General features: G+C 43.7%; 3 protein-coding genes across 4 annotated transcripts in view; 1 reads left to right on the top strand and 2 right to left on the bottom strand.

Moving 5' to 3' along the window:
• Nucleotides 1-15: 15 nt before the first annotated feature.
• LOC100226769 (retinol dehydrogenase 12) lies at nt 16-8,312 on the bottom strand. 2 transcript variants are annotated; one of them, XM_002199408.7, is made up of 7 exons: nt 8,154-8,312; nt 7,430-7,548; nt 6,498-6,653; nt 6,111-6,215; nt 5,447-5,656; nt 3,428-3,617; nt 16-1,555 (listed from the first exon to the last, which is right to left on the bottom strand). In XM_002199408.7, the coding sequence occupies exons 1-7, from the start codon at nt 8,231-8,233 to the stop codon at nt 1,453-1,455; spliced, it is 963 nt and encodes a 320-aa protein (XP_002199444.4). In that variant the 5' UTR covers nt 8,234-8,312; the 3' UTR covers nt 16-1,452. The 2 variants fall into 2 exon arrangements, with proteins under 2 accessions (XP_002199444.4, XP_041572602.2); XM_041716668.2 differs by lacking the exon at nt 8,154-8,312 and adding an exon at nt 7,665-8,142.
• A 460-nt stretch (nt 8,313-8,772) lies between these two features.
• VTI1B (vesicle transport through interaction with t-SNAREs 1B) lies at nt 8,773-20,889 on the top strand. Its single transcript, XM_030274497.4, has 6 exons — nt 8,773-8,965; nt 13,369-13,427; nt 14,999-15,190; nt 16,522-16,695; nt 18,644-18,705; nt 19,733-20,889. Exons 1-6 carry the CDS (start codon nt 8,851-8,853, stop codon nt 19,827-19,829), a joined length of 699 nt encoding a protein of 232 aa, XP_030130357.4. The 5' UTR covers nt 8,773-8,850; the 3' UTR covers nt 19,830-20,889.
• ARG2 (arginase 2) overlaps nt 20,098-22,138 on the bottom strand; it is a 20,141-nt gene continuing 18,100 nt past the window's right edge. The window contains exons 7-8 of the mRNA XM_002200482.5: nt 21,317-21,453; nt 20,098-20,427 (exon numbers count right to left, since the gene is read on the bottom strand). Of these exons, the coding sequence (XP_002200518.2) occupies nt 20,222-20,427; nt 21,317-21,453 (343 nt within the window). The 3' untranslated portion in view covers nt 20,098-20,221. The remainder of the gene's footprint in view (nt 20,428-21,316; nt 21,454-22,138) is intronic.

Below are 22,138 nucleotides of genomic sequence, written 5' to 3'. Positions count from 1 at the left end.
AGATACAGGGTCCTGTTGTAAAAGGAAAATGGCTTTATTTAGTATTGCTCAGAGGTAGCACGGGACTGATCTGCATAGATAGCATCCAGACAGGAAGAATTAAAATTAGCATTGGTTTTCCAAAACTGGCAGTTGGTCACAGTGGCAGGCTAATATTCAAGTCAAAAAACTTCCAGGCTTTTTTTTCAGAAGGAGAAGATAATCCTATGAGCTGTGGCACTTGTTTTCTGAGTGCTTAACTCTTTCAGAAATAATCTCTGATTATGGATTGCACTCCAGCAATTTGCACTCACATAGCACTGGAGTTCCAAGGGAGCAGTCCCAGTGCTATGTGGCTTGAGCCAGCTGCTTTGTGGAAATGCAAGCTGTGTGGTCCTGCACAGGCAGGCTGGCAGCCTTGGCTGACAGCCAGTCACTGTCTGCCCAGTAACTGCTGGGCAGTCAAACACAAGGATTTCCGTGCAAGTCTTACCTTAGTGTCCTGGAGCCAGCTTGACCATAATACCGAGATAGTTCTGCCTCCTGCTTCAGCTATGTAGCTCTAGTAAGTTTGGTGTCATTTAAAGCTAAAGTCTCAGTTAAAGTTGTTTAATATTTTTTAACATGGTTGAAATGTTCCTTATTCATTCTGCTCTATTTTCTAGGTTCTAAAGTCATTTAAAGTGCACCTGGGGGGGTTTACTTTAACAACTTTTACACTGTCTTTGTTCAGTGCTTCACAAGAGAGATGTTTATTTTTTTTAATAACTCGCCTGTGTACAATTGCAGCCCTCCTGCAGCTTTTAACCTCCTAGTCAACTGCACAAAAACCTGGGTTCTCAGAAGATTTGCCAACCCTCAGTTAACCTGCTGCAATCAGTGTATATTCAGGGCCACAATACCTCAGTGGCTAGGGTCCAGCTTCTACAGAGCATTCAGAAAAAGTGATTCCGTGTAAAAAACTTTACCTAATGCTTGGCACAAAAAGGCCAGGACCTGTTTCTGTGTGCTAGAGCCTATTTATATTGCATAACTTTCCAGAAAATCTAATAATCCAAAATATTTTTGCTCTGCCAGTTCCAAGGGTAGAAACTGAAAGTAATCTCATAGACCGTAAATTTAGAGTCCTACTTTTTTACTATTGCTGTTAGGGAAAAAAACAACCAAACTTTATTTAAAGTAAATCCTTGCTACTTCATAATCTAAACCTAAGACTGCAACCTCCCTTTCTATTCTAAAGCCAGAGAAGCATAGCCTCGAGCTGCTGTGTGAGATAACAAGCAGGTTGCTCTCTGCCTCAGTGCTCTGATTCTCCAGCTAGGAAGAGGGACTGACTGCTTACAAATTAGGTTGTTCCCACAGAGCCATCCTTAGGGCAGCTGAAGGATCAGTGTTCTACTCTTGAGGTCTCTCAGCAGTGCTGTTCCCCGGAGAAGCTTTGCTGGGCCCAGCCAGGGACACTCTTGGTGCTGCTCAGTCCCACTGGATGCCGAGGAGCTCACAGCTCACGCGCCACAGCTTCTTTGCCGTCTCATCATCCCGACCATGTGAAGATACGTACGCTGGCTGGCAATCACTGTAAGAAAAACATTCTTTTAATTCTTTCAAGTCTAAGATCTCCATCTACATTAGTATACCAAAATGTCTGTGTTAAGATTAGGGAGTTGCTTTGTATAAGCTTAATTCAAGACTAGTTCAAGAACACAGTGGGAGCTATCTAGCAAATGAGCAAGGGTTGCTAAGCACCACGATAAAGATTTCTTTCCAACTAGCTAGGGAAGAAGCTCTCCCAGTGGCACCAAGAACTGGCAGGCAAGCTCTATCTGTTATCTCAACTCTTAAAGAAACCTCACTAGTGTGCATTCCCATTAATACCACTAAAAAGGCACACAGACTGCAACCAAGCTCTTAAGGAACGCATTTCCTAAAAAACACTGCAAAAAAGTCACTCAAACAGCCCTTCATTCTAAACTGTTTATCCCACTATATGCCCAAGAATAACACTGTAATAACCATGTATGATTACCCCCTTTCCATTATCATCTGAACTGTGGCTCCTTTCTTCTTGGCTCCTCCAATTAGAAAGCACTCAGTCTGGAAAAGAGGTCCTGTGTTCTCAACTGTACTGCTGCAATAACTTTGGAGTTTAAGAGCACAGAAGAAATGGCATCTTGTAAGGTTTCTGTCTGGCTCAGTGTTTATAGATGGAGTCTTTAATATTCCTGAAATGACTAGTGGACTCCCACCTGTATCACTGTGGCATGCAAATTCTTTTCTTAATGTCTACACTTGTGTTTTATCATCTATGGTCTGGAAAGTGGAAAGGATTCTAGGCTAGTCCAGTGTAAATTGTGGATTAGTGTTGCAGCTCCTCGTTTCCCACCACGTCCAAAACTCTTTTTTTATGCATTTAAATTCTACCAATTTTCTGTACTTCCAGACATCAGTGCTACATTTTTATTCCAAGACAGACAGCTAGGGAGGACTTAAGGTGTCTATTTATATATTCAGGTCTGATTAAGATGGTACTAACTCCCAAATGAAGATCAGGTGATGTCATTACAGAGATTAATCTGGTCATAAATCACAAGAAGAAATCTCTGCAAAGACACAACAGCTCCAACAGCATCCATGTGAGGGGGGGAAAAAAAAACCACGAATTTTTGTATTCATTTCCAAAAAACAGTATTGTTACAGTGCTCTACACACAATGAGAAGCTGGCAGACATATCTGTGTGAATCTGTTTGAATAGCAGTCTTCAAATATAGAATGATGATGACTTGAAACTGCTCTGGGGTGTGGTTTTGGTGATGGGAATAGAACAATGTAGGGTCCTGGAGTAAGTAAACAAAGAACAGGTTTTGTAATGGGAACTAAACAAGACTATTTCCATGACAGAGTGACAAGCAGCCCAGCAAGAGTCCCTCCCAGCTGTTGGGTCTACCACACTGGAGGATTAAGTTACTTGGTCACATGCCAGACCTGAAAATCTCACCTGTCTCTGCAGCTCCATCAGCTCTCTCAGCTCCAAGAGCACAGGCCCTTTTGCTCTCAGAAGTAAAACTATGAAGGGAACTGAAGTGATCTTCCCAGAATTGACTGAAGTGACCTAATTAACTACACAGTTCTACTGAAAAGTGAATTTCCCTAGTGTTAGGCAGGTCAGCATTAGAGCTCTGAGCATGTGACAGCCATTCCTGCACTCTGAGTACATTAATATTTCTAGCACTAAAGGGCATGCTATTGTATGTTGCACAGGTCAGGTGTTTCATCTAAAACGACTGTAACAAACCTGGAAGGGGTAATGCTCTATTTGTCACTCTCAGTCTTACTAGACAGCCTCTTACCTGGTCCCTTCTTAATGAAGAATGACAGTAAGTCCCATATTCCCCAGCCAACGAAGTTGCCTTCAATATTCAGAGTGTCACTTCATCAGCTTGCACCCACCTGAAATACTGTCCTGTCACAGACTCCAGCTCCTCAGCTACTGCACAGTAGATACTGGTCTGAGCTCCTTCGCAAGGTGTCTTCAAGAAGAAGGAGAATATCTTCCACAGCCAAGTCATTACAAATGAGTGCCGGACCAGTTCAGAAGAGACAGATCCAGGATGGAGAGCGTTTGCTGTGACTTTAGTGCCTACAGCAAAATAAAGTAGTCCAGGACAAATCTGCATTGATTAAAGTGTCTTTAAAAGAAGGGTAATATACTCCTCAATTTTAGCTGTAGATATTCTATAACTTTAAGGAGGAGTTCTTTAAGTATCCTTGGATAGAGAGACAAGTGCTGTCCTCTGTAGTTACTGTATGCTGGATGTGTTGGATACACTTGACCCCTTAGCCAAATCTGCAGTAGTTTGGTACAGGCCCGAAAGAAGGTAAAGCCGTAAACTGGCCAGAACTCCTCTAGAAACCCACAGAGGCCAGTGGGTATCAGTGCACATGCATTTGGAACACCCATCAGTAGCACATGGCTTTTCCAATACTCTTTTATCCAGGAACAAATAAGGTTGTGGATGCACTGAGTCTCATGTACCTTTCCCACGGTATGTAATTTGAATACAAGCCAACCACTCCATTCTGTAGATATTACAGCCTAATTAAGCCTTCCCTAAGCTCTCCCTGCTAGGCAATATGACTGCAGGGTGACAGTCTTCCCTTGAGCTGGCTCACCTCTCAAGGTTGCTCCTCAAGGCAGAGAGCTTTTACCAACAGCAAACCTTCGGATGAATCCAGCTGAACCTCAGCTCAGACTGCAACTGGACTGCACAGCAGGTAATTCTCCCCTGGAGCAGAGGCACCTCTCAAGGTTTGAGATTTCTTACCTGAGACTGAGAGCCTTCCTTAAGCAAGGCAGAGAGGCCCTTTGCTTGCAACAAATCCTTGGTAATGACTGATTGTTGAATTAGTATTGAGGAAACATTACTAGTCCATGTAGCTGCTCAATAATAATTACAGAAACTTGGTATAGATAATTCCATTACATATAAATTGTCCAAATCTGAGACTCAAACTGGACATAGGCTCCCTAAGGAGTTTAAAAAGCATGAGGTTCCATGCTGAGCCTCATGATTTATCAGGAGGGTCTTCCTTACACAGTGTGTTTCCAGTCCTGTGTAAATCATTCTAATTTAATTCTAAATCAGTTTTCCTTTGCATGTGTCTTCCACGTAAGTAATAGACTGAACCTTGCCATCATACTTTAAGTCACCCTCTTATGACATCAGGTTAAAACCACTTTTGCTAATACCTTTGATGGTGATTCTTGAAGCAGTTTAAATCACTCATCCATGGCACTGGATGAGGAGTATCCCCTGCTCCCTTCTAAACACAGGAGTCATTATGTGCCTTCTGCAAAACAAAGTGCTAGAGGGTCTGAGTGCTGAACCAGAAGCAGTTTCCAGCAGGCTTTTGAGAACACCTGCCTTTTTTGACTTACTCTAATAGTAATTTCCTGGGGAAGACACTACTTCTGTTGTAGTAAATAAATATTACTTAAGTTTATGAACAGGACTGAATGACACGACTGTGACAGATGTGACTTGCAAGGTACTATCTAATCTTATGCTTGTTCTACGGGCCACCAACCTTTAAGGCAGCTGAGTGTGCATTAGCTTTTCTATTGGAGACTGCAGTTGTGGCTGTTTTCAGCTTCCATCCACATACTACAACTGTCTCTGTGGATGCAGCTAGTTTTTGACCAACACCAAAGAACAATGAGATACATTCAACTGTGCTAAGCTACTAAACTCCTCTACCCTGTTGCTGTAGAGACAATCTGTGTTGTAAGTTTCCTGGTTCCACAGACAGGAGATATTTTTCTTCCTGCAAAGAGCTCTCAGTGACATTTGCCTCAAACCATTCAATTTCTGCATAGACAATTTGCAGCTCTTTCTTCAATCCAGTCTCCCCATCCATGGTGCTCAGAAAGCCAAGCAGAAAAACACCCCGCCTGCCCCTGGGACTTGCCTTGCAGCCGCCTGGCCAGCTCCCGGGTGAAGAGCACGTTCGCCAGTTTGCTGTGACAGTAGGCAAGGCCACGATTGTAGCTCTTCTCACCATGGAGATCGTGGAAGCGGATTCGGCCTCCGTGGTGAGCCAGCGAGGACACGTTCACAATGCGGGCTGGGGCAGACTGCTTCAGACGCTCCAGCAAGAGGAAAGTCAAGAGAAAGTGACCTAGGGGGGAGACGAAAGGTCATCCTTCTAGGAAGGGTTCCCCTGCTTGCTTCTACGTGGTATCTTACTGCTGTCCTCATTTCAAGTCCAGGATAAAGAAAATTTCTGTTAAATTCCCCTGATTTAACATCTACACTTTTTTGGGGCCTTCAGGTTCTGCTCTTCATCTTCAAAAAGCTGTAGCTGTCATACATTTCAAAATGTCCCAGGTAACACATACAGATCCACAATGCACAAATACATCACATTGCATCTCCAGAATTCTGACTCTGACCCTCCATCATTCCAGTAAAAGGAAGAATGAGGAAGAGAAAATCTGAAAGGATTTTTCTTTGGCATTTTGCTATAGATATCGATGTTAGAAGAAGATGATCTTTAAGGGCAATTCCAACCCAAACCACGTGACGATTCTATGGTTCCATATTCAGTGCAAACATGATTCCACTAGCCTTACCAAGATGATTGACTCCCAGATGCATCTCAAAGCCATCAGCAGTCTTGGAGTAAGGACATAACATTACCCCAGCATTATTAATGAGAATATGGAGTTCCTTCTCCTCTGCAAGAAACAACAAATATCTTTAAACAAAGAAACAGAGAATGCAGACAAGAAGGTAGCACAACTCACCCCTTGTTGTCTGAGTTGCAGCCACATCACCTTAAAAAAAGGATATATCTCCTACCACAAACTAGCTCATGGCCTATGACCAGCCCCTGCTGTGAACCACAGTACCCAAGAGGTACAGAGACAAGCAGGGCAGGGCTTTGGCAATGGTTAGAAGAACAGACAGCAGTCCTTAGTAAAATACTCTCACTAAAAAGAAGAATCTAGAGACTCTACCTGCTAGAAATCTCTCAGCAAATTCCCGGATGGACTTTGTATCAGCCAAATCCAGTTTTTTCACAATGACTTGCTGGTTCCCTGTCTCAGCTCGGATTTCATTGGCTGCAGCTTCTGCCTTTGCTGTGTCTCTGCAGGCAATAATTACCCTTGCACCTGCAAGGAGGGGAGGGGGGACAACAGGAACAGAAGATGAGATCACTGGAGCACACTGGATGATCAAGGCTATGGCAAGCAGGCTGACCATGCCCAGCAATTACAAACAATATATTGTTTCTTTAGGGAACTAGCATCAGTCAGGGGGGTGGCTGGAAGGGACAAAGCTTTTCCCACTCAAGTGTGAGCTACAATCCTGCTGAAAGATAATTTCAGACCAGGCAAATCCACATCTTAAGTGCCTCTGTCCATGTTCTCCCAGGTCAGGAGTGCATACAACAACACTGGTATGATAGGGTTGTATCTGCACATAAAGGTGATGGATTCCAGCCAGAGTAATTTCTAAATGGATTGTGAAAAGGTAGTTTAATCTTCTTACCAGTTAGCCAAATAACATTTGCATCAAATTAGCTTGAAACATGAATAACTAAAGCACATAGTGGCGGACCTATGGCATTTCCCAGCTTCATACAAGCAGAATCCAGGAACTTCCCCAGTCCCCTTCAGTTGCAATGCAACGCATTTTTATGTCCCCAAGGCACATTTTTGGAGTCCAAGCAATGAAAAGTTCCCAGTTAAGGAACTGGAAACCTGCACTTCAGTGGTTACAGCCTCGGAAGGAACAGCACTTGGGCTCATCTGCAGTAACTCTGGAATCCAGTTTACTTCAATATAAGCCTACAACACTTCTTCCTTAGGTCCAGAAAAGGGGCTACTGACACAAGGTACAGCCAGTCCGGCTGCAGAGGGATACGTGCTGACAAGACTGCACTCGCCTCTTTTTGCGAGGTCTCTGGCGGTCTCCTTCCCGATGCCTGTGTTGGCTCCGGTGATTATCACCACCTTCCCCTCCAGCCTTGCTGTCGACTTACACCGTCCTCCAGCGACATACCGCCTGCGAGAGGGGAGGCATCAGTCACCTCTACCTGCTCAGCGTGCCCCGTCCGGGGCTGAGCACCCAGAACCTGGGGGTTCGCATCAATTCTCGGGCTCACCCCCGGGCGCCCTCACCTGAAGCGGCTGGTCACGGCCCTGCCGCGATCGGGACACCGGGAAGCGCCGCCACCCCCGATCCCCCGCGCTTTCCCGAGGCGGCCCCGCCCCATCCCTGCGTCAAGTGGAGCCATGGCTCCTATTGGCTGCTGCCGCGCGCCCCGAAGCCTTTTGTCCAATGGGCTTCGCCGCCGCCCCCTGGGGAGAACGCGAGCCCCGCCCCCTACCGCGCCGCGGTGAGCGCGCCGGTGCCCGGACGGAGCCCGGGGAAAGCACCGGCGGTGCCAGGGCCGAGCGAGCCCCGGCAGCGCGGCAGTGTCGCCGGGGCGCTGGAGTGGGCAGGCCTGAATAACTCCGACCCCAGCGCGGGATTCCCGCTGTTCGCACTCCCGCCACACACACACACACGCGCAAGAAACCCGAAGCGCGCCAGCTCCGCGCCCCAACGGGTGCCGCCCTGCGGGGCGGAACACACGCGAAGGACGGGCTGCGCTCGGTAAGACGCACCTGATGTAGGGCGCTGCCACGAAAAGAAAGACGGGCACGGAGACGGCGGCGCCCAGCGCGGCTTCCCAGCAGCTGAGCATCCCTGCCGCCAGCTCCCCGCGCACAACCAGCGCACAGCTCCGGCAGCCCGCGCCCCTCCCTTTGGGATCCGCCTCCGCCCCTCCCGCTTGGCCTCGCCCACACCCGTACCGCCACACCTCCGCGCGTACCGCGCCCCCGCCGGCGCTGCCCGCAGGTACGCGGCCGGCCCGCTGCTTTTTGCCCCGGACACCACACCACTCCGACCTGGGTCCCGCGAAACATTCTGAAACGCAGTCCGCAATTAAGGAGCGAGAAATGTCTGCAGAGACAGCGCAGTGGCGGCTGTCGGCAGTGCCGTTTGAAGCACATTTTTACAACCCCACGCCGAGGTTCATGTCATGAACCCTGGCAAGGAGCGTGCACCGATGTGCGCGTGGGCAGGCGCCCAGGCCTGTGTGCAGCGCGGCGGCAGCGGCGGCGGGTCACGCCGGTACCGGGGAGCCCCGGGGCCGCACCGGCGCTGCCGGCCCGGGGCGCTCCGTGGCGGCGGCGGACGAGCGCCCCCGCGCGGTGCGGGCACGGCCGCCTCCCCGGGACTACAGCTCCCAGCAGGCAGTGCGCGAGGCGGCCCCGGCGGCGGAAGCGCCTGACGGGGCAGGGCCGGGGGCGCGGGGCCATGGCGGGCCGCGGGGCCGCGTCCTCGGAGCACCTGGAGCGGCTGCACGAGATCTTCCGCGGGCTGCACGGAGACCTGCGGGGCGTCCCCGAGCGGCTGCGGGGCAGTGCGGCCGGTGAGGCGGGGAGGGAGAGTGCGCGTTCCTCGGGGCACGGGCGGGGTCCCGATCCCCGCGGCCGGGGGTCCCCGCCGGCTGCGGGGCTGTGGCGGGAGCGTTCGGGCGCTTCTCGTCAGACAGGCGCGTTTGAGCAGCGGGGAGGGCAGCGTCCCTTCCGGACTTTGTGTGGGGGGCTTTGCGGTTTAGGGATTGGGAACGTCGCTTCTGGTAGGCGCTTGCTGGGAGGAGGCGGGTGGCTCTGCCCCGTGTCGTTCTCAGCTGCTGCCATGTCCTGGTGGCCTTGCAGGTGTGTGGCTTCGCTCCCCTGGAGCTCCTCTGCTCTGGCACATTTCAACTCCGCTGGCAAGCGCTGCCGTGCTAGGTTCACAGCATCCGTCTCTGAGGAGGAGCCCTTCTTTGGACGCTCTTTCATGCTGTTTCTGTTTGAACTGGAGTATAGCCTGGAGAACAGGAGGCTCAAGGGTGACCTCCTCACTCTCCACACCACCTGAAAGGAGGCTGCAGCCGGGGGATCGGCCTCTTCTCGCAGGCAACCAGTGACAGGACAAGAGGACACAGTCTTGAGCTGCACCAGGAGAGGTTAAAGTTGGACATTAGGAAGAATTTCTTCACAGAAAGCATGGTTAGACATTGGAATGAGCTGCCCAGGGAGGTGGTGGAGTTTAAGGAGGTGTTTAAGGAAGGACTGGATGTGGCACTCAGTGCCATGGTCCAGTTGACAGGGTGATGTTAGGTCAGATTGGACTCAATGACTGCAAAGTCTTTTCCAGCTAAATTGATTCTGTAACAACTGTAGTGCTTAGGGGGTTTGGGGTTCTTGTCCCCCCTTTTTTTAATTTGCTATGTTGGATTCACAATTAAAACCTCATTGGCAGAAATAGAAGCAGTTTTTATTGTCAGAACTTCCCAGAAGCTTCTGTAGATTTGTTGGAGAATGTTTGCATTTGAAATGATTGTTTTAAAAGTCTGGTTTATGCAGTATGTACTCAGAAAATAGTGAAAACCTATCGTTCTAGCCACACTAAGTTGTATTAGAAGCACAGCCTGGTTTCACGGGTATTCTTTATAGCACACCAGTGGTAACATGCTCTCACAGAACAGTCCTCTGTAAGGATCTGTGCTTCTGATGCAATCTTGATACTTGGCAGCGTTCTGGGAACCAGAAAGGGAAGCAACGTGACAAGGAGAATTTTGCCAGTATCACTGAATGCCTCTGATTGAACCCTTCCTATGAGAAATGTAATCTGTGGCTGTTATGAGCTGCTGTAGTTCAGCTCAGGTTTTGTACCCCAGTGATGGGCAAGGACTGTCAGTCACGTTCTCCTGCAGTGTTCATTCTCCCGCAATTGATCAGTTTTGTGTAAAATCATAAGAACAGTTTGTTCAGAACATACCAGTCTGCACTAGATAACACAGAGCACGAAGGGCTTAACATTCTGTTTCTTACCTGACTTTCTGTTTAATGAGTTAAGTTCAGGGTCACAGTCCTTGGCATCAGCATTTTCAGGAAGTTTGGTACAAGAAAGGTATTGAAACCCACGAATGACAATTTGCAAACCTGACTTAATTTCACTAGTGGTCAACAAGGATAAAAAGCTTAAAAGAAGCAATATCTTTTCTGGTAAAACTCCTTATTTCTCTATAGAAATGAACATGATCAGTTTCTTGGTGAAGTCAAACCAAGTCTCCTTGACACTGTGGTAGTTATGAGCAGTGAATTCTGAGATGTGGGCTTAAATGCAGTATTTACAGGCAACTATTTTTGTGATACTTGGGATTTTTTTTAATAGATTGCAAATAATTGCACATTGAATTTTCAGACAAGCTACAGAATTTTAAGACAACTGTTCTATTCTTTTTTTTTTTTTCTGCAAAAATCCTGGCACCATTTTTTAAAGTGTTTCTAAGAGAGTTTAAGATTTAGGAATTTGTCTATCTGGCAGTCATTCCACTGTCCTGATGTTCTTTCTTTGCTTCTTGTACTTAGGAGGAAGGGAGTATATATTTATTTTTTGAGTTATTTGATCCCAAAATATTCAGAAGGTGATAAAAGAGACCTTGGAATACTCTTTTAAGGCAATTCACATGCTCCAAGAGCAACACAGAACCTATAGTCCTTGGGATGTCTTTGAGGGGCAGAGGTTTGGAAATGCTGTTTCATTCTATATAAACAAGATGACAAATTCCTAATTCTAGAAGCACCCTTTTTTCCCCATCCAAATTTGTAAGAAGGGGAAACAGCCTGGATAAGTTTAAAATAATGTATTTTCCTCTCCATGAATTCAGTTAGCTATACTTTCCAACTGAATCTCTTTCTAAGTGACTGGAAATAAGTTAGTTTAATGTTGATGAGCATGTGGGTGATGCTGCCGTGGCACAGGCACTGCTGCTGCATTTTAGAGTTCTGTCCTTGTGCTTTGGGTTGTGGTTCAATGCAGAGCGACACCAAGTGAATCTCTCGGTGTATTTTGGTGTTTCTGGATACCAGCCAGATACAGTAGAATGTTTTCAAGCCACATTGCTGGATTTCTTGTTGGCCTTTGGCCAAAAGGTCTCAAGCTGCTTGGTTTACCTAAACCATTCCATGATTCTATGCCTTTTGGAAGCTGGCATTTCTTTGGCTGCCAGCTTATAAGTGCAGCATCTTATTATTCTGAACAGGAGAAATAAAGCAAGGAAATGCTGCATTTCCAGATCTCTGCTGGGTTTCCATTACTTTGAGACAACAAAATGGGTTTAAGAGGGCACTGCTTGAATCACATTAGTGAAATAACCTGTATGAAACAAATTACTGACTTCCAAAGGCTGTTTTTCCAGAGTTCATGTCCATGATTTCACTTGTAACCCAGCTACACAAACAATGGCATCAGCACAAATGTATATGATGCAAATCATGGAGGAAGTTGAGGAGAGTGTATTTAAGAACCTCTTAAGTCAGCATTTCCTGCTAAATAAATCGGGATGTGAAACTGTATTTCCTGGTGCCAGCTGATTTGTAATATATTAGTTATGATGTAGCTTAGTCTGTAATACTTCTGTGTGCTGTGTGAGACCACAGCTACTTCTTTAGATGATGGGTTTTAGTTCTGTCTTAAGTTCTCTACAAATTCTGGGCTTAATCTGAATTTGAACTGAGAAGGAAAGCCTACATCTTAGGCATGTTGTGTATGTGAGAGGAGCTGTATATCAATGTTCTGAACACTTCAAGTTTTTTCCTATCTTCTGTTGAGATCTCAGTGGTTTAAAAACTACCTCTTATGCAGAGGACTGTTCTTACCAAAATGCATTAGCAAGTGAGTTTTATTTTATTGTGATGATGTTTTTATAATGTTGTATGTACTTTTGTCTTTAATCAAATGAATTGGAGGAGTTTTACTAAGATGGCAGTCTGCATTTTCTGCTGCCTAGAATTTTGTTTAAGACTGAATAACACTCTTTTGAAAGGTGAATTAAGCTAGGTGCATAGTTATCAGATTTCTGATAGAATTTGGTTTTGTTTGCAGTACTCTACCACAGTCCTCTGGTGTTCATCTTCAGTGCTTTTGCAAAAGATTGCAGAAATGTGTTTTTGCTCAGTTGAGATAAGGAAAGTTTCAGATTTAGACTTTCATTGATGGTGGATGTTAGATATGACAGTTTTTTTAACACATGAAATATACATGCCTTAAGATTTTGTTCAAAAATAGAGTAACAGCAGTGAAACCCATTCTTTGGTCTCCAAAGCCCTAGGTACACAGATCTGGGTAAATTACTGTCTCAAACAACTAAAATGTCTAGTGTTGTTGGCTAATTCAAACAACTCGTGTCATTCCACAAGAGGGAAACGTTTGGGCTTTAGTCTGTGAACCTCAGGTGATACCTTGGTGGCATCTTTTATCTCAGAGAATTCTGGAATGCTTATCCTGTGTACTTAGGTACTTTATGACCACAGGAATGAAGAGTGCCAGGTCTGCCAAGACCTTCAGATCTGACTTGAAAATGTAGATTGACCTGATGTTCTGTTCAAATCCAAATTACAGTTTCAACCTTCAGTAATCTTGCCAAGTGTTTCCAATGTATTTATGAGCTCTTTACTAATGTGTCATCTTTGCTGTTCTTTCACACTAATGTTTTTCAACATGAAGTTCTGTCAGTGGACATTGAAGGTCAGAAAAATATTTGAAAAATTACTTCTTTTGTCACAGAGGTAGTGTTCAGTGTTTGGAAGAGTGATTTCTGCTCTTTTGCCCCACTGCCATCTGAAAAGTTGTAAGAACAAGCTGTTCCCATTTGAGATAAATTTTGACCTGGTGTTCTGCAGCCAGCTGTCTATGGCAGCTTCCTTGTTTTTAATGGATTGAGTTGGAGTTCTGTTGTCATTTCTCTATAGTTTATCTGACATACTGCTTTTACTTTCCTAGAGGAGAAGAAAAAACTGGTTCGAGAATTCGATGAGAAGCAGCGTGAAGCCAATGAGACGGTGAGTATGAGGCTTCTGGCCTTCCTCATGGTTGAAAGACTGCTGCCTTAAAAAGGACAGTGCTTACAAATGTTCGTTTTTTATGGATCCTGTTCTGGCAGGCAGGTGTTTAATTTTTTTACTGTTTGACGATTGATCAGGTGTGTCTGCGTTTGTTAAGACTGTTGTGTATTCTTATATGCATACATAAATATAGACCCATATTCTTATGTGTTTTTGAGGGTTTTAAAATGCTCAGTTTTGATAACTGCCTTCACTTTGTTGAAAAAAGTAGAATAGTGGAGGTGCAATTAAAATTACTGAGGTTTTAGGTCAGGCATGTAGCGAATCTGCTGCCTGGGATTTTTTATTGCCCTATTGTCTGTTTTCATGTTGGTTTGATCTTTCTGTAGTAATGTATAGGCTTGCTGGACAGCAGGTGATATGGAACAGCACCAGAAAAGCTATGTGACTCGTCTTCTAAAGCAAGACATTATGGGTTAAGCTTTCTTTTCATATTTCAGTGTGCAGTTTGTTAGGTTGTTTTTTAGTCACAGCTGAGCATGATGCTTTATTCCGCTAACTTACTGGGGTTAATTGACTGGTACCTCTAGGTGATGTATGAGCTGTGGCGCTCCTACTGTGAGAACTCATGTTGGCATACAGCTTTAAGCATTTTGAATTTGTTGCCACTAGAAGTTGGTGTGAATATTCATGCATCCAGAATCTCGTGGCTTGCAGATTGTAACTCCAGTTGCCAAGCCTGGATATTCAGAGCATGACTTTAGTGCTGTGCTTACCCATGCAATAGATCTGAATGAGGAGATGGCTGAGGTACCCAACATCTTGTTTACCTCAGTCTTCAATGGTAATTTCTTTTCCCAAATCTCTTGGGTTAGTGGACTGCCATGCCAGCACAGTGGAAGCAAATTCCTTCCTTTAGGGGATGGCCAGGTTCATGACCACATGAGAAACCTGAATGTACATACATCTATGGGACCTGATGGGATGCATCCCAGAGTCCTGAGGGAATTGGCTGATGTAGTTGCTAAACCACTGTCCATGGCATTTGAAAAAGTCATAACAGTCAGTCCTGGTGATGCCCCACCCTGTTATCAGGTTGATGTCCCTGAATGCCCCATCCCTGGAAGTATTCAAGGACAGTATTCAACCTGGTCTAGTGGCAGGTGTCCTTATCCATGGCAGAGGTGTTGGAACAAGGTGGTCTTTAAGGTCTCTTCCAACCCAAACCATCCTATGATTCTGTCGCTGTTGCACAGATATAATAGAAAGGTGATACCCATCCTATAAATGCTTAAACTATAAGAAAGTGAGAATTGCAAACTTTGAAATTTAGAGTGATATTTTAGGGGAAAAAGATCAAGTGTTTATTGAGACATTGTGTATCTGAAAATGCACATGGGCTCAACAGCATTGGGTACCATAGTGTACTCAATACTAGATGGGGTGTGGGGTTTAGGGTTATCCCCCTCAGCCACTCCAACACAAACGTGTGAATCCCTTCATCTGGTGCTGAGTTTTGAGTATACAGCTGCTGCTAAGAAGAGATTTGGTGCTTTTTTTTGTTAAAGCTGCGGGAAATGGAGGAAGAACTGAAGTACGCTCCTATGCCTTTCCGCAACCAAATGATGAGCAAAATCCGAGCCTACAGAAGAGATCTGTCCATGTTCCAGAGGGAGATGAGAAGCACAGATTTGGGATTGGGCCGTGGAAACCAAGGCGATACGAAATATGGAATCTTTGCCACAGAAAATGAACAGAGTGTAAGGATTAGATGTAAATTTTATTTAGCTGTGCTGTGACTGTGCAAAAGCAGTATCCCAGACACATTGTTTACAGTGTTTCTACTTTAAGCCACCTCTCTGCTTGTATAACTCCCTGCATATCTCTCTACATGTAACATGAATATCTCAGGGAGGAGAAAGAACACCTGGAACTCAGAGGAGAGCTTTTCTGTTCTAAAACAAAGATAGGAATATAATCAAAATGGAACTCCTTGAAAGCCATGCAGTTAGTAATTTACACGACATTCTGTACCGAAACTCTTTGTTTAATCATTCCACAGGTTTCTACAGAAGGGAAAACACAGAAGTGATGCTACTTATTGAAAAAAAAAGTTAACTTATCTAGTTCTAATGTCCAAAACTTACAAAATGTGAATCGTGCATTGTATAGGTTCTTTAGTAGAATTATCTTTTAAGCAATCTTAGTGTAAATAATTTCAAGAAAATATAAGGATTTTTCCTCTAGCACTTTTTTCACTATGGTTTTGCTGCTACAATGCAAAAAGTACAGCAATTTCTTGTTTACCAGAAAGGCTTAGCGATATCTGAGCTAGTGAGACTGAATCTCTGTATTGTCTTCAAAGTGCTGTCATGTGTACAGAAAGTTCATGGAGGTGGGCTTTTCATTTTTTTGCTTTAGATAAGGAGGGGTTCTTTGCTTAGTATTTCCTTGTGCTGCAGCTTGGGAAATTTTTGCATTTGATTCCTCTTGACTGATTACACTAAAACCTGAGAGCAGGATGATAGATTAGACTTTCTGAAGCTTAAGAAAACATTTTATTTTGAGCTACCGTCTGACCCCAAGGTCAGCAAACATTCCTTATCCTCTAGACCAGGCTGCTGGCATGAAAAGAGGATCTTTGTTACTTAGCAGTCCATCTGTTAGTGCTGTTTGTTCCTAATCCTTTTGACTGTAAACTCTTAAAGATTTCCCTGGCAACCAGCTGTGAAGTCGAAAATAAGGCTGACTTTAGATGTAAATGGAAGTAAAAGTTAGCATCTGGAAAAGAAAGGTACTATTTTCATGTAAATGTTCTTTGATGGAAAAGTAAATTGTTACAAAGTCAGTTTTTTGGAACTGTTTTAACTCTTCAGTGCTGTATCCTTTTTAGATTTAACCAGATTTGGTCATAATCTTACAAGGTGAACAAGGCTCAGCCAAAATTAACTGAGCTGCATCAGTTAAGATAAGAAGTATGTACAGCTAATACAAATATATGGCCTATGGAGTCACATTCTAACTTTTTAATGTCACAAGCCCAATACTTCTATCTTTGTGCTTTAATAGTTAAGCACCCATTATTTTTCAGACTAACCTGCAGTCACAGAGGGTGCTGCTTCTCCAGGGCACAGACAGTCTGAACCGAGCCAGTGAGAGCATCGAGCGCTCGCACCGAATCGCGGCCGAAACCGATCAGATTGGCACGGATATCATCGAGGAACTCGGGGAGCAGCGGGAGCAGCTGGAACGCACCAAGAGCAGGGTAAGCAGGAAACTGGGCATTGCTTTGAAACAACCTGATGTTACTTAGTGGGAACTGTATGCCAGTAATTAGTCTCAGGGACCTTCCTAGGCATAGTCATCCGATTGGATATCTCTACAGACCAAATTCAGGCTGCCACATTTCTACTTGTTCTCATAAAAGAAAAATAATTACTGTAGAAGGGTCCAAAGCATGGTAGTCAAATGTCTGCTGCTGTGTCTGTGCAAGATGGGAGATTAGACCTATAGATCTGCTAGAAAAAATAGCATTACTGAAAAAGTTACAGATTAGAAAATTGTTAAGGATTTGCCTTGTGACTAGATTACTAGTTAAAGTTAAAAGATTTTGGAAGCAGTTAGCAATTTTTTGTAATGAAATTAAATGTAGTAGAAGAGGATTAATTACTAGCTCTCCAGTATTTGCAGAGAGGGGGACTATATCAGACAATATGTTTATTCCTCATCCTTGGTTCAAGAAGCTCTGCTTCTGCTGTGAAAGCTTCAAAAACTAGTTTACTTGTTTTGTTTACACACATATGCAAAACTGACAATTTGATTTTTGAACTAACAAATTGTTGGGATTTTCTATCTGTGCAAGGGATCCCAAGTGTAAAGCTTTTAGGTGAGTGACTTCATGGGACACCGAGTTTGGCAAATAAGCCACTCAGCCAAAACAAAAACCATACCCTTGATTTTGGGAGTTCTTTCTACTCATTGCAAGAAAGCCTGTAGCTTTTTTGTTTAAGTAGTTCTGTAATTTCAGTCAGAATTTGATTTGTCCTGTTCCAAAATTTGGGCTAGAAAGTAGGATAGGAAATTGATCTTAAGATTTGTAGGTATAGTTTTTGTCCTTTAGCTAATAAAAAATACTACAGTCCTTCAGGTGTCACAGTCTGTCAACAGATAGTTTACAGAAGCATAGACTTGTTTAGGTTGGAAAAGGCCTCAAAAATCATTGAGTCCAACTGTTAACCCATCACTGCTGTGTTCATCACTAAAAAGGGTCTGTGACTTATATTGTGAGCCTCTTTGGCAATGAATTGTGGAATTGTGTGAACCACACATTCCAACTGGAAGCAGACTTTCTTCGTACTTGTTCTTTCATAGTGAAGATTGGAAATCTACTAAGTTCTGAATGGAATTGATAGTTTTCTTCCCAGCTTTGTCCAGCACATCTCAGTGCAAAGAAACACAGAAGCAGTTTTGTAGTTGAGGGCAATATGTTAAACTACAGAGAAATTGTTCAGGCAGGTGTGATAGAAGTGACCTGGCTTACTCTTCATTTCCCTAGAATGTTTGGAAGTAGAATAATGAAATCTTACCTGGAGACCAGTGGCCATGTATCATGAATCATGTCTGTGGAGCAAAACCTTTTTTAGTTTTCTAAAACCTCACATCATTACATGTTTCTTAATAGCTGACTGGATATGCTGGGCCGTTCATTTCTGGGCAATACAAAGCTGAAATGGATTATCCATTAACAGCTCAGAGCTTGTACCCACTGGGTCACTTAGACCTCTGAGTGCAACACAGTTCTTTCTTTGATAGAACTTGAGCAGCATTTCAAACACTTTGCTATGCACAAGGGTGAACACATCTATCACTTTCTTCTGATGGTAACAGAAAATAAATTTCATGGAAGAAACTAATACCACTTTTCTGATATGTGTATATTAATTAAAGAGGCCAAAAGTGGTCTCAAATTGCATATCTTTGTATGTATCTAAGGGAAAGTATACACAAAAGTCTTAATTTCTCTTTAGAAAAGAGGTAATGCTTCCAGCTGGTATTGTGGGTAGAAAACAATGTTGTGTCTCAATTTTGAAAGTACATGGTCATCCTTGTTCTGTAATTCATTGCAGCATTTCAACACCAGCTGCTTTCACGTGCATCTTTCCAGAGTTGATGTGTGCTTGTTTAACTGACAAGTAACTTCTGTCTCTCCTCAGTTGGTGAATACAAGTGAGAACTTGAGCAAGAGTCGCAAGATTCTACGCTCGATGTCTCGGAGGTGAGTGGTGTGACTGACAGCAGCATGGAGCATTGGTGTCTGCTGGATTTAGGGGGAAAAATAGAATGGCAGCTGGGACTGCAGGGAGGTTTTAGGGAATGTGTAAACAGAATGTGTGCCCACATGCAGATGTTAATTTGTATGTTTTCCTCTCTGGTAATTGCTTAATGGAGTAGAGGCTGTTGAACAGCACTAAATGTGTGCTGTTTGGTCAGGACGATGTGGGGTCTTTAACCATCTAAACCATGGTGAGGACAGAAGCAAGTTTCAGTGACTTGCTCATGGTGCCTTCAGATTCCACTCATTCCAGCTGGGAAAAGCTATGCCATAAATCACTGCAGCATTTGGCAAGTTAGATGTCTGATGACACAGAGAAATCTGCTTAGCCCACACCAGTGCCCTAGAGCAGTTAGTCCTAGGCTGGCCCGTGAGACAGTTCTGAGCCTAACCATGTACTATTTTGATGGCTAAATCCACAACCTAGAAGTGGATTTGCAGTTCAGCTACATTGTTTAATTAGCCTTAAAAACCCAGTTCATAGATTGTATTCCCAGCAGCTACTCATCTCACAACCTTTCCTTTATGCCCATTGCTAAAGGAAGTTGTGATAACTGTCTAGTTTTCAGTAGTAAAAATACTTTATTATTTTGGGATTTTAGTTTTCCTTCAACAACATATTTCCAAGTAAAAGCACCACAGTGAGGGTTTTTTAGCACAGGCCTTCAGGTATTGTTTTCCTCTTTGCTTAACTGAAGGAGTAGGCACAAATAGAGCAATGATCTGCCTTCTGTGGGGCAGGGGAAGAGGAACAGAACTGCTACTGCTGAAATAGGAGATTCAATCAGGATTTCCAGGAAAACATGAGTAGTGAACTATTGAGTTTGGCCCTTTCTGCTTGTTAAGAGCTTTTTGAAAAGCACAGTGTGGTCTTGCTGAAACAGGGAAGGTAAGATGGTGATCTAGATCTAGAATCTGCTTTCATAAACAAGCTGAAAAAAACCCTTGGATTTCTATTTTTTAACTCTAGAATAACCACAAATAAGTTGCTGCTGTCAATTATCATCATCCTGGAACTGGCCATCTTGGGAGGTGTGGTCTACTTCAAGTTCTTTCGCAAGAAATGAACCTTCATGACCAAGATGAGCTTTTCCACTGATGAGGAATAGGTTGGGCTGTCTGCTCCCTTTGACTGTCTGAAGGTTGAACTGAATCATGAGACAGCACATTCAACTGAAACTGTACTGACACTTGAAAGACAGAGAATGGGAGTAAAAAGAAACAGGCTTGAACTACTGGTAAGATTAATAAGAAGGTAATAAATATTTTATTCTGACATTTTGTATATACTTAACTAAATGAATAAATCTTGCTATGTAATAAAGTAGCCACTGATCAATGGAAAAAGCTAGTTTATTTAAAAATTGAGACATTAACAGTATTTGCCAAGTGTTGACAATCTATCCACTCAAGTGCCTCAGCAGAGCTCTGTATTGTCCAATATATCCAACATGGATTCTTAAATCCTCACTTGCTCTTCACTGTCAGATTCATCTGGAGAGCTGGGTGTTGGGAGTTCATCAAAAGCGATGTGTGCTCCTTCCCTTGTCTGCCCAAAGCACGTTGCTATCACATCGACTGCAAGGTGAGCAGTTGCTTTCACTGCCTCTTGAGAAGCTCCGAGCAGTGGATTGACTTCAACCATGTCTACAGCTGAAAGCATTCCTGTGAAAACGATTTGCAGCTTTGTTACTGTGACAAAGGGTACAGTCTTCTGCAAGGTTTTGTTTATTCAGCCTTTTCTTCATTGTAGCAAGTCTGGTATTTGGGTTTGTGACCTGCTCTACCCCTTAGAGAAGTAAGATTGGCTCTTGAGGGATGAGGTTTGTTCTCAGATGTAAATTTGTGTTTTTAATTTGGTTTTTCCTTACATCATCACTACCTCACTTATTTGTGCTTTCAACATTCAAGAAGAACGTTTGATGTTCCACACACATTTATGAGAGGAACATTTTTTCTCCTAATCCAAAAATGAGGGGTTATAAAATAGTCTCACTTCATATTCTTTTCCATCCTGTTCATGAATATATAGACTATTGTCTGGTTGGGATTTTTTTAACCTTCTTTTACTGCAAATAATATTGTTTAAACATATTAAATAAAAACTTGATGGTAATAAGATGAAAAGTCCTCATATATTGAATCAACTGCAGTATATTTTTGAAAGCTTGATTTGTTGGTCTTGAATCCTAGAATGGAACTTCAAACTATTTAAGAGTGTTTGCACCCATTTTTTATTCCAGATGCCCATTTTCACATCTCACCTCGTGTTTAGGATTAAGGAACAGTATTACACATTTTTGACATTAGTTGTTAACATATTGTGTATTTTCTTTTGCTAAGTTAAAATTGTTGGTGGTTAAGATGCTTCCAACACCAAGGGAATTGCCCAGTCACAGGACTTCTTTTTACCTTAGTGAAGGCTGAATTGACTGCAGGCATCTTTGCTTTGACTATTCTTACAATCTATTTTTACCAGAAAAACATAGCCAGTATGAACTCTAGGTAGTTTGTCCTGTCCTTGCTTAGCCCCGTACTGCTGGTCAGCTCCTACCTGTGTTGTGTATTTCCTCTGTGATGTACATTCCTTCTCTGTAAGTTAATCCACCTAGAACAGGAGTCCCCGTTGCTGGAGCCAGTGAGGGATCAAAAGCATCAATGTCAAAACTCAAGTGAATTGGTCTCTGTCTCCTGAGACAGAATAAAACAAGAGAAGCAATCTTAGAGCCTTAAATTTTTTCAATGTGCATTCCTTACTGTCTAGGCTACTCAGCAAGGATTTGGTTGAAGATAAGTACTTCAGTTTACACCATCTTAACTGGTATTTGCCATCTTAGTGGAATGAGTTGGAGAAGTGTATGATACACTCCTTTTGTACAGAAAGCCAGGGTGAAGGCTTTCTGATGCACTGATGTGCATGGCAGCTAGGATGGAGGAAGCACCAAGCTCACGGATTTCACTGACAGTCCATCAAGATTAACATTTTTCAGGTCAATACTTAAAGGCTATATCCAAACCCTGCCATGTAGCCTAGCTGTTGAAGTAGTAAAAGATAGTCTCAAAACTAAAATGTTAGTTACTTACTATATCATCTGCCAGCTGATGACAGCTTAATAAACTGGACACTGCTTGTCACTCACATTAATTATTTAAGTGGCAGACTGCATACTTCCAACTTACTGCAGATGCTCAGTAAGGAAAAGCATCTGGATTACCATTTTCTTTACTTGGCACAGTTGCATCTAGGAAGGGTGAGCACACCTTTAGAATACAGCAGCGTGCAGCACAGGTTCTAACCTGTGGGAGAGGTTACCACCATTTCTAAGTGATCCTCTCCCAGCTCCTGGCATGATTTGCTCCCTGACCTGGTTCCCCA

Source organism: Taeniopygia guttata, chromosome 5, assembly GCF_048771995.1.
Source record: "Taeniopygia guttata chromosome 5, bTaeGut7.mat, whole genome shotgun sequence".
Lineage (NCBI taxonomy): Eukaryota > Metazoa > Chordata > Aves > Passeriformes > Estrildidae > Taeniopygia > Taeniopygia guttata.
Note: the sequence above shows the minus strand (reverse complement) of the source record. Positions and strands in the feature narration are given on the sequence as shown.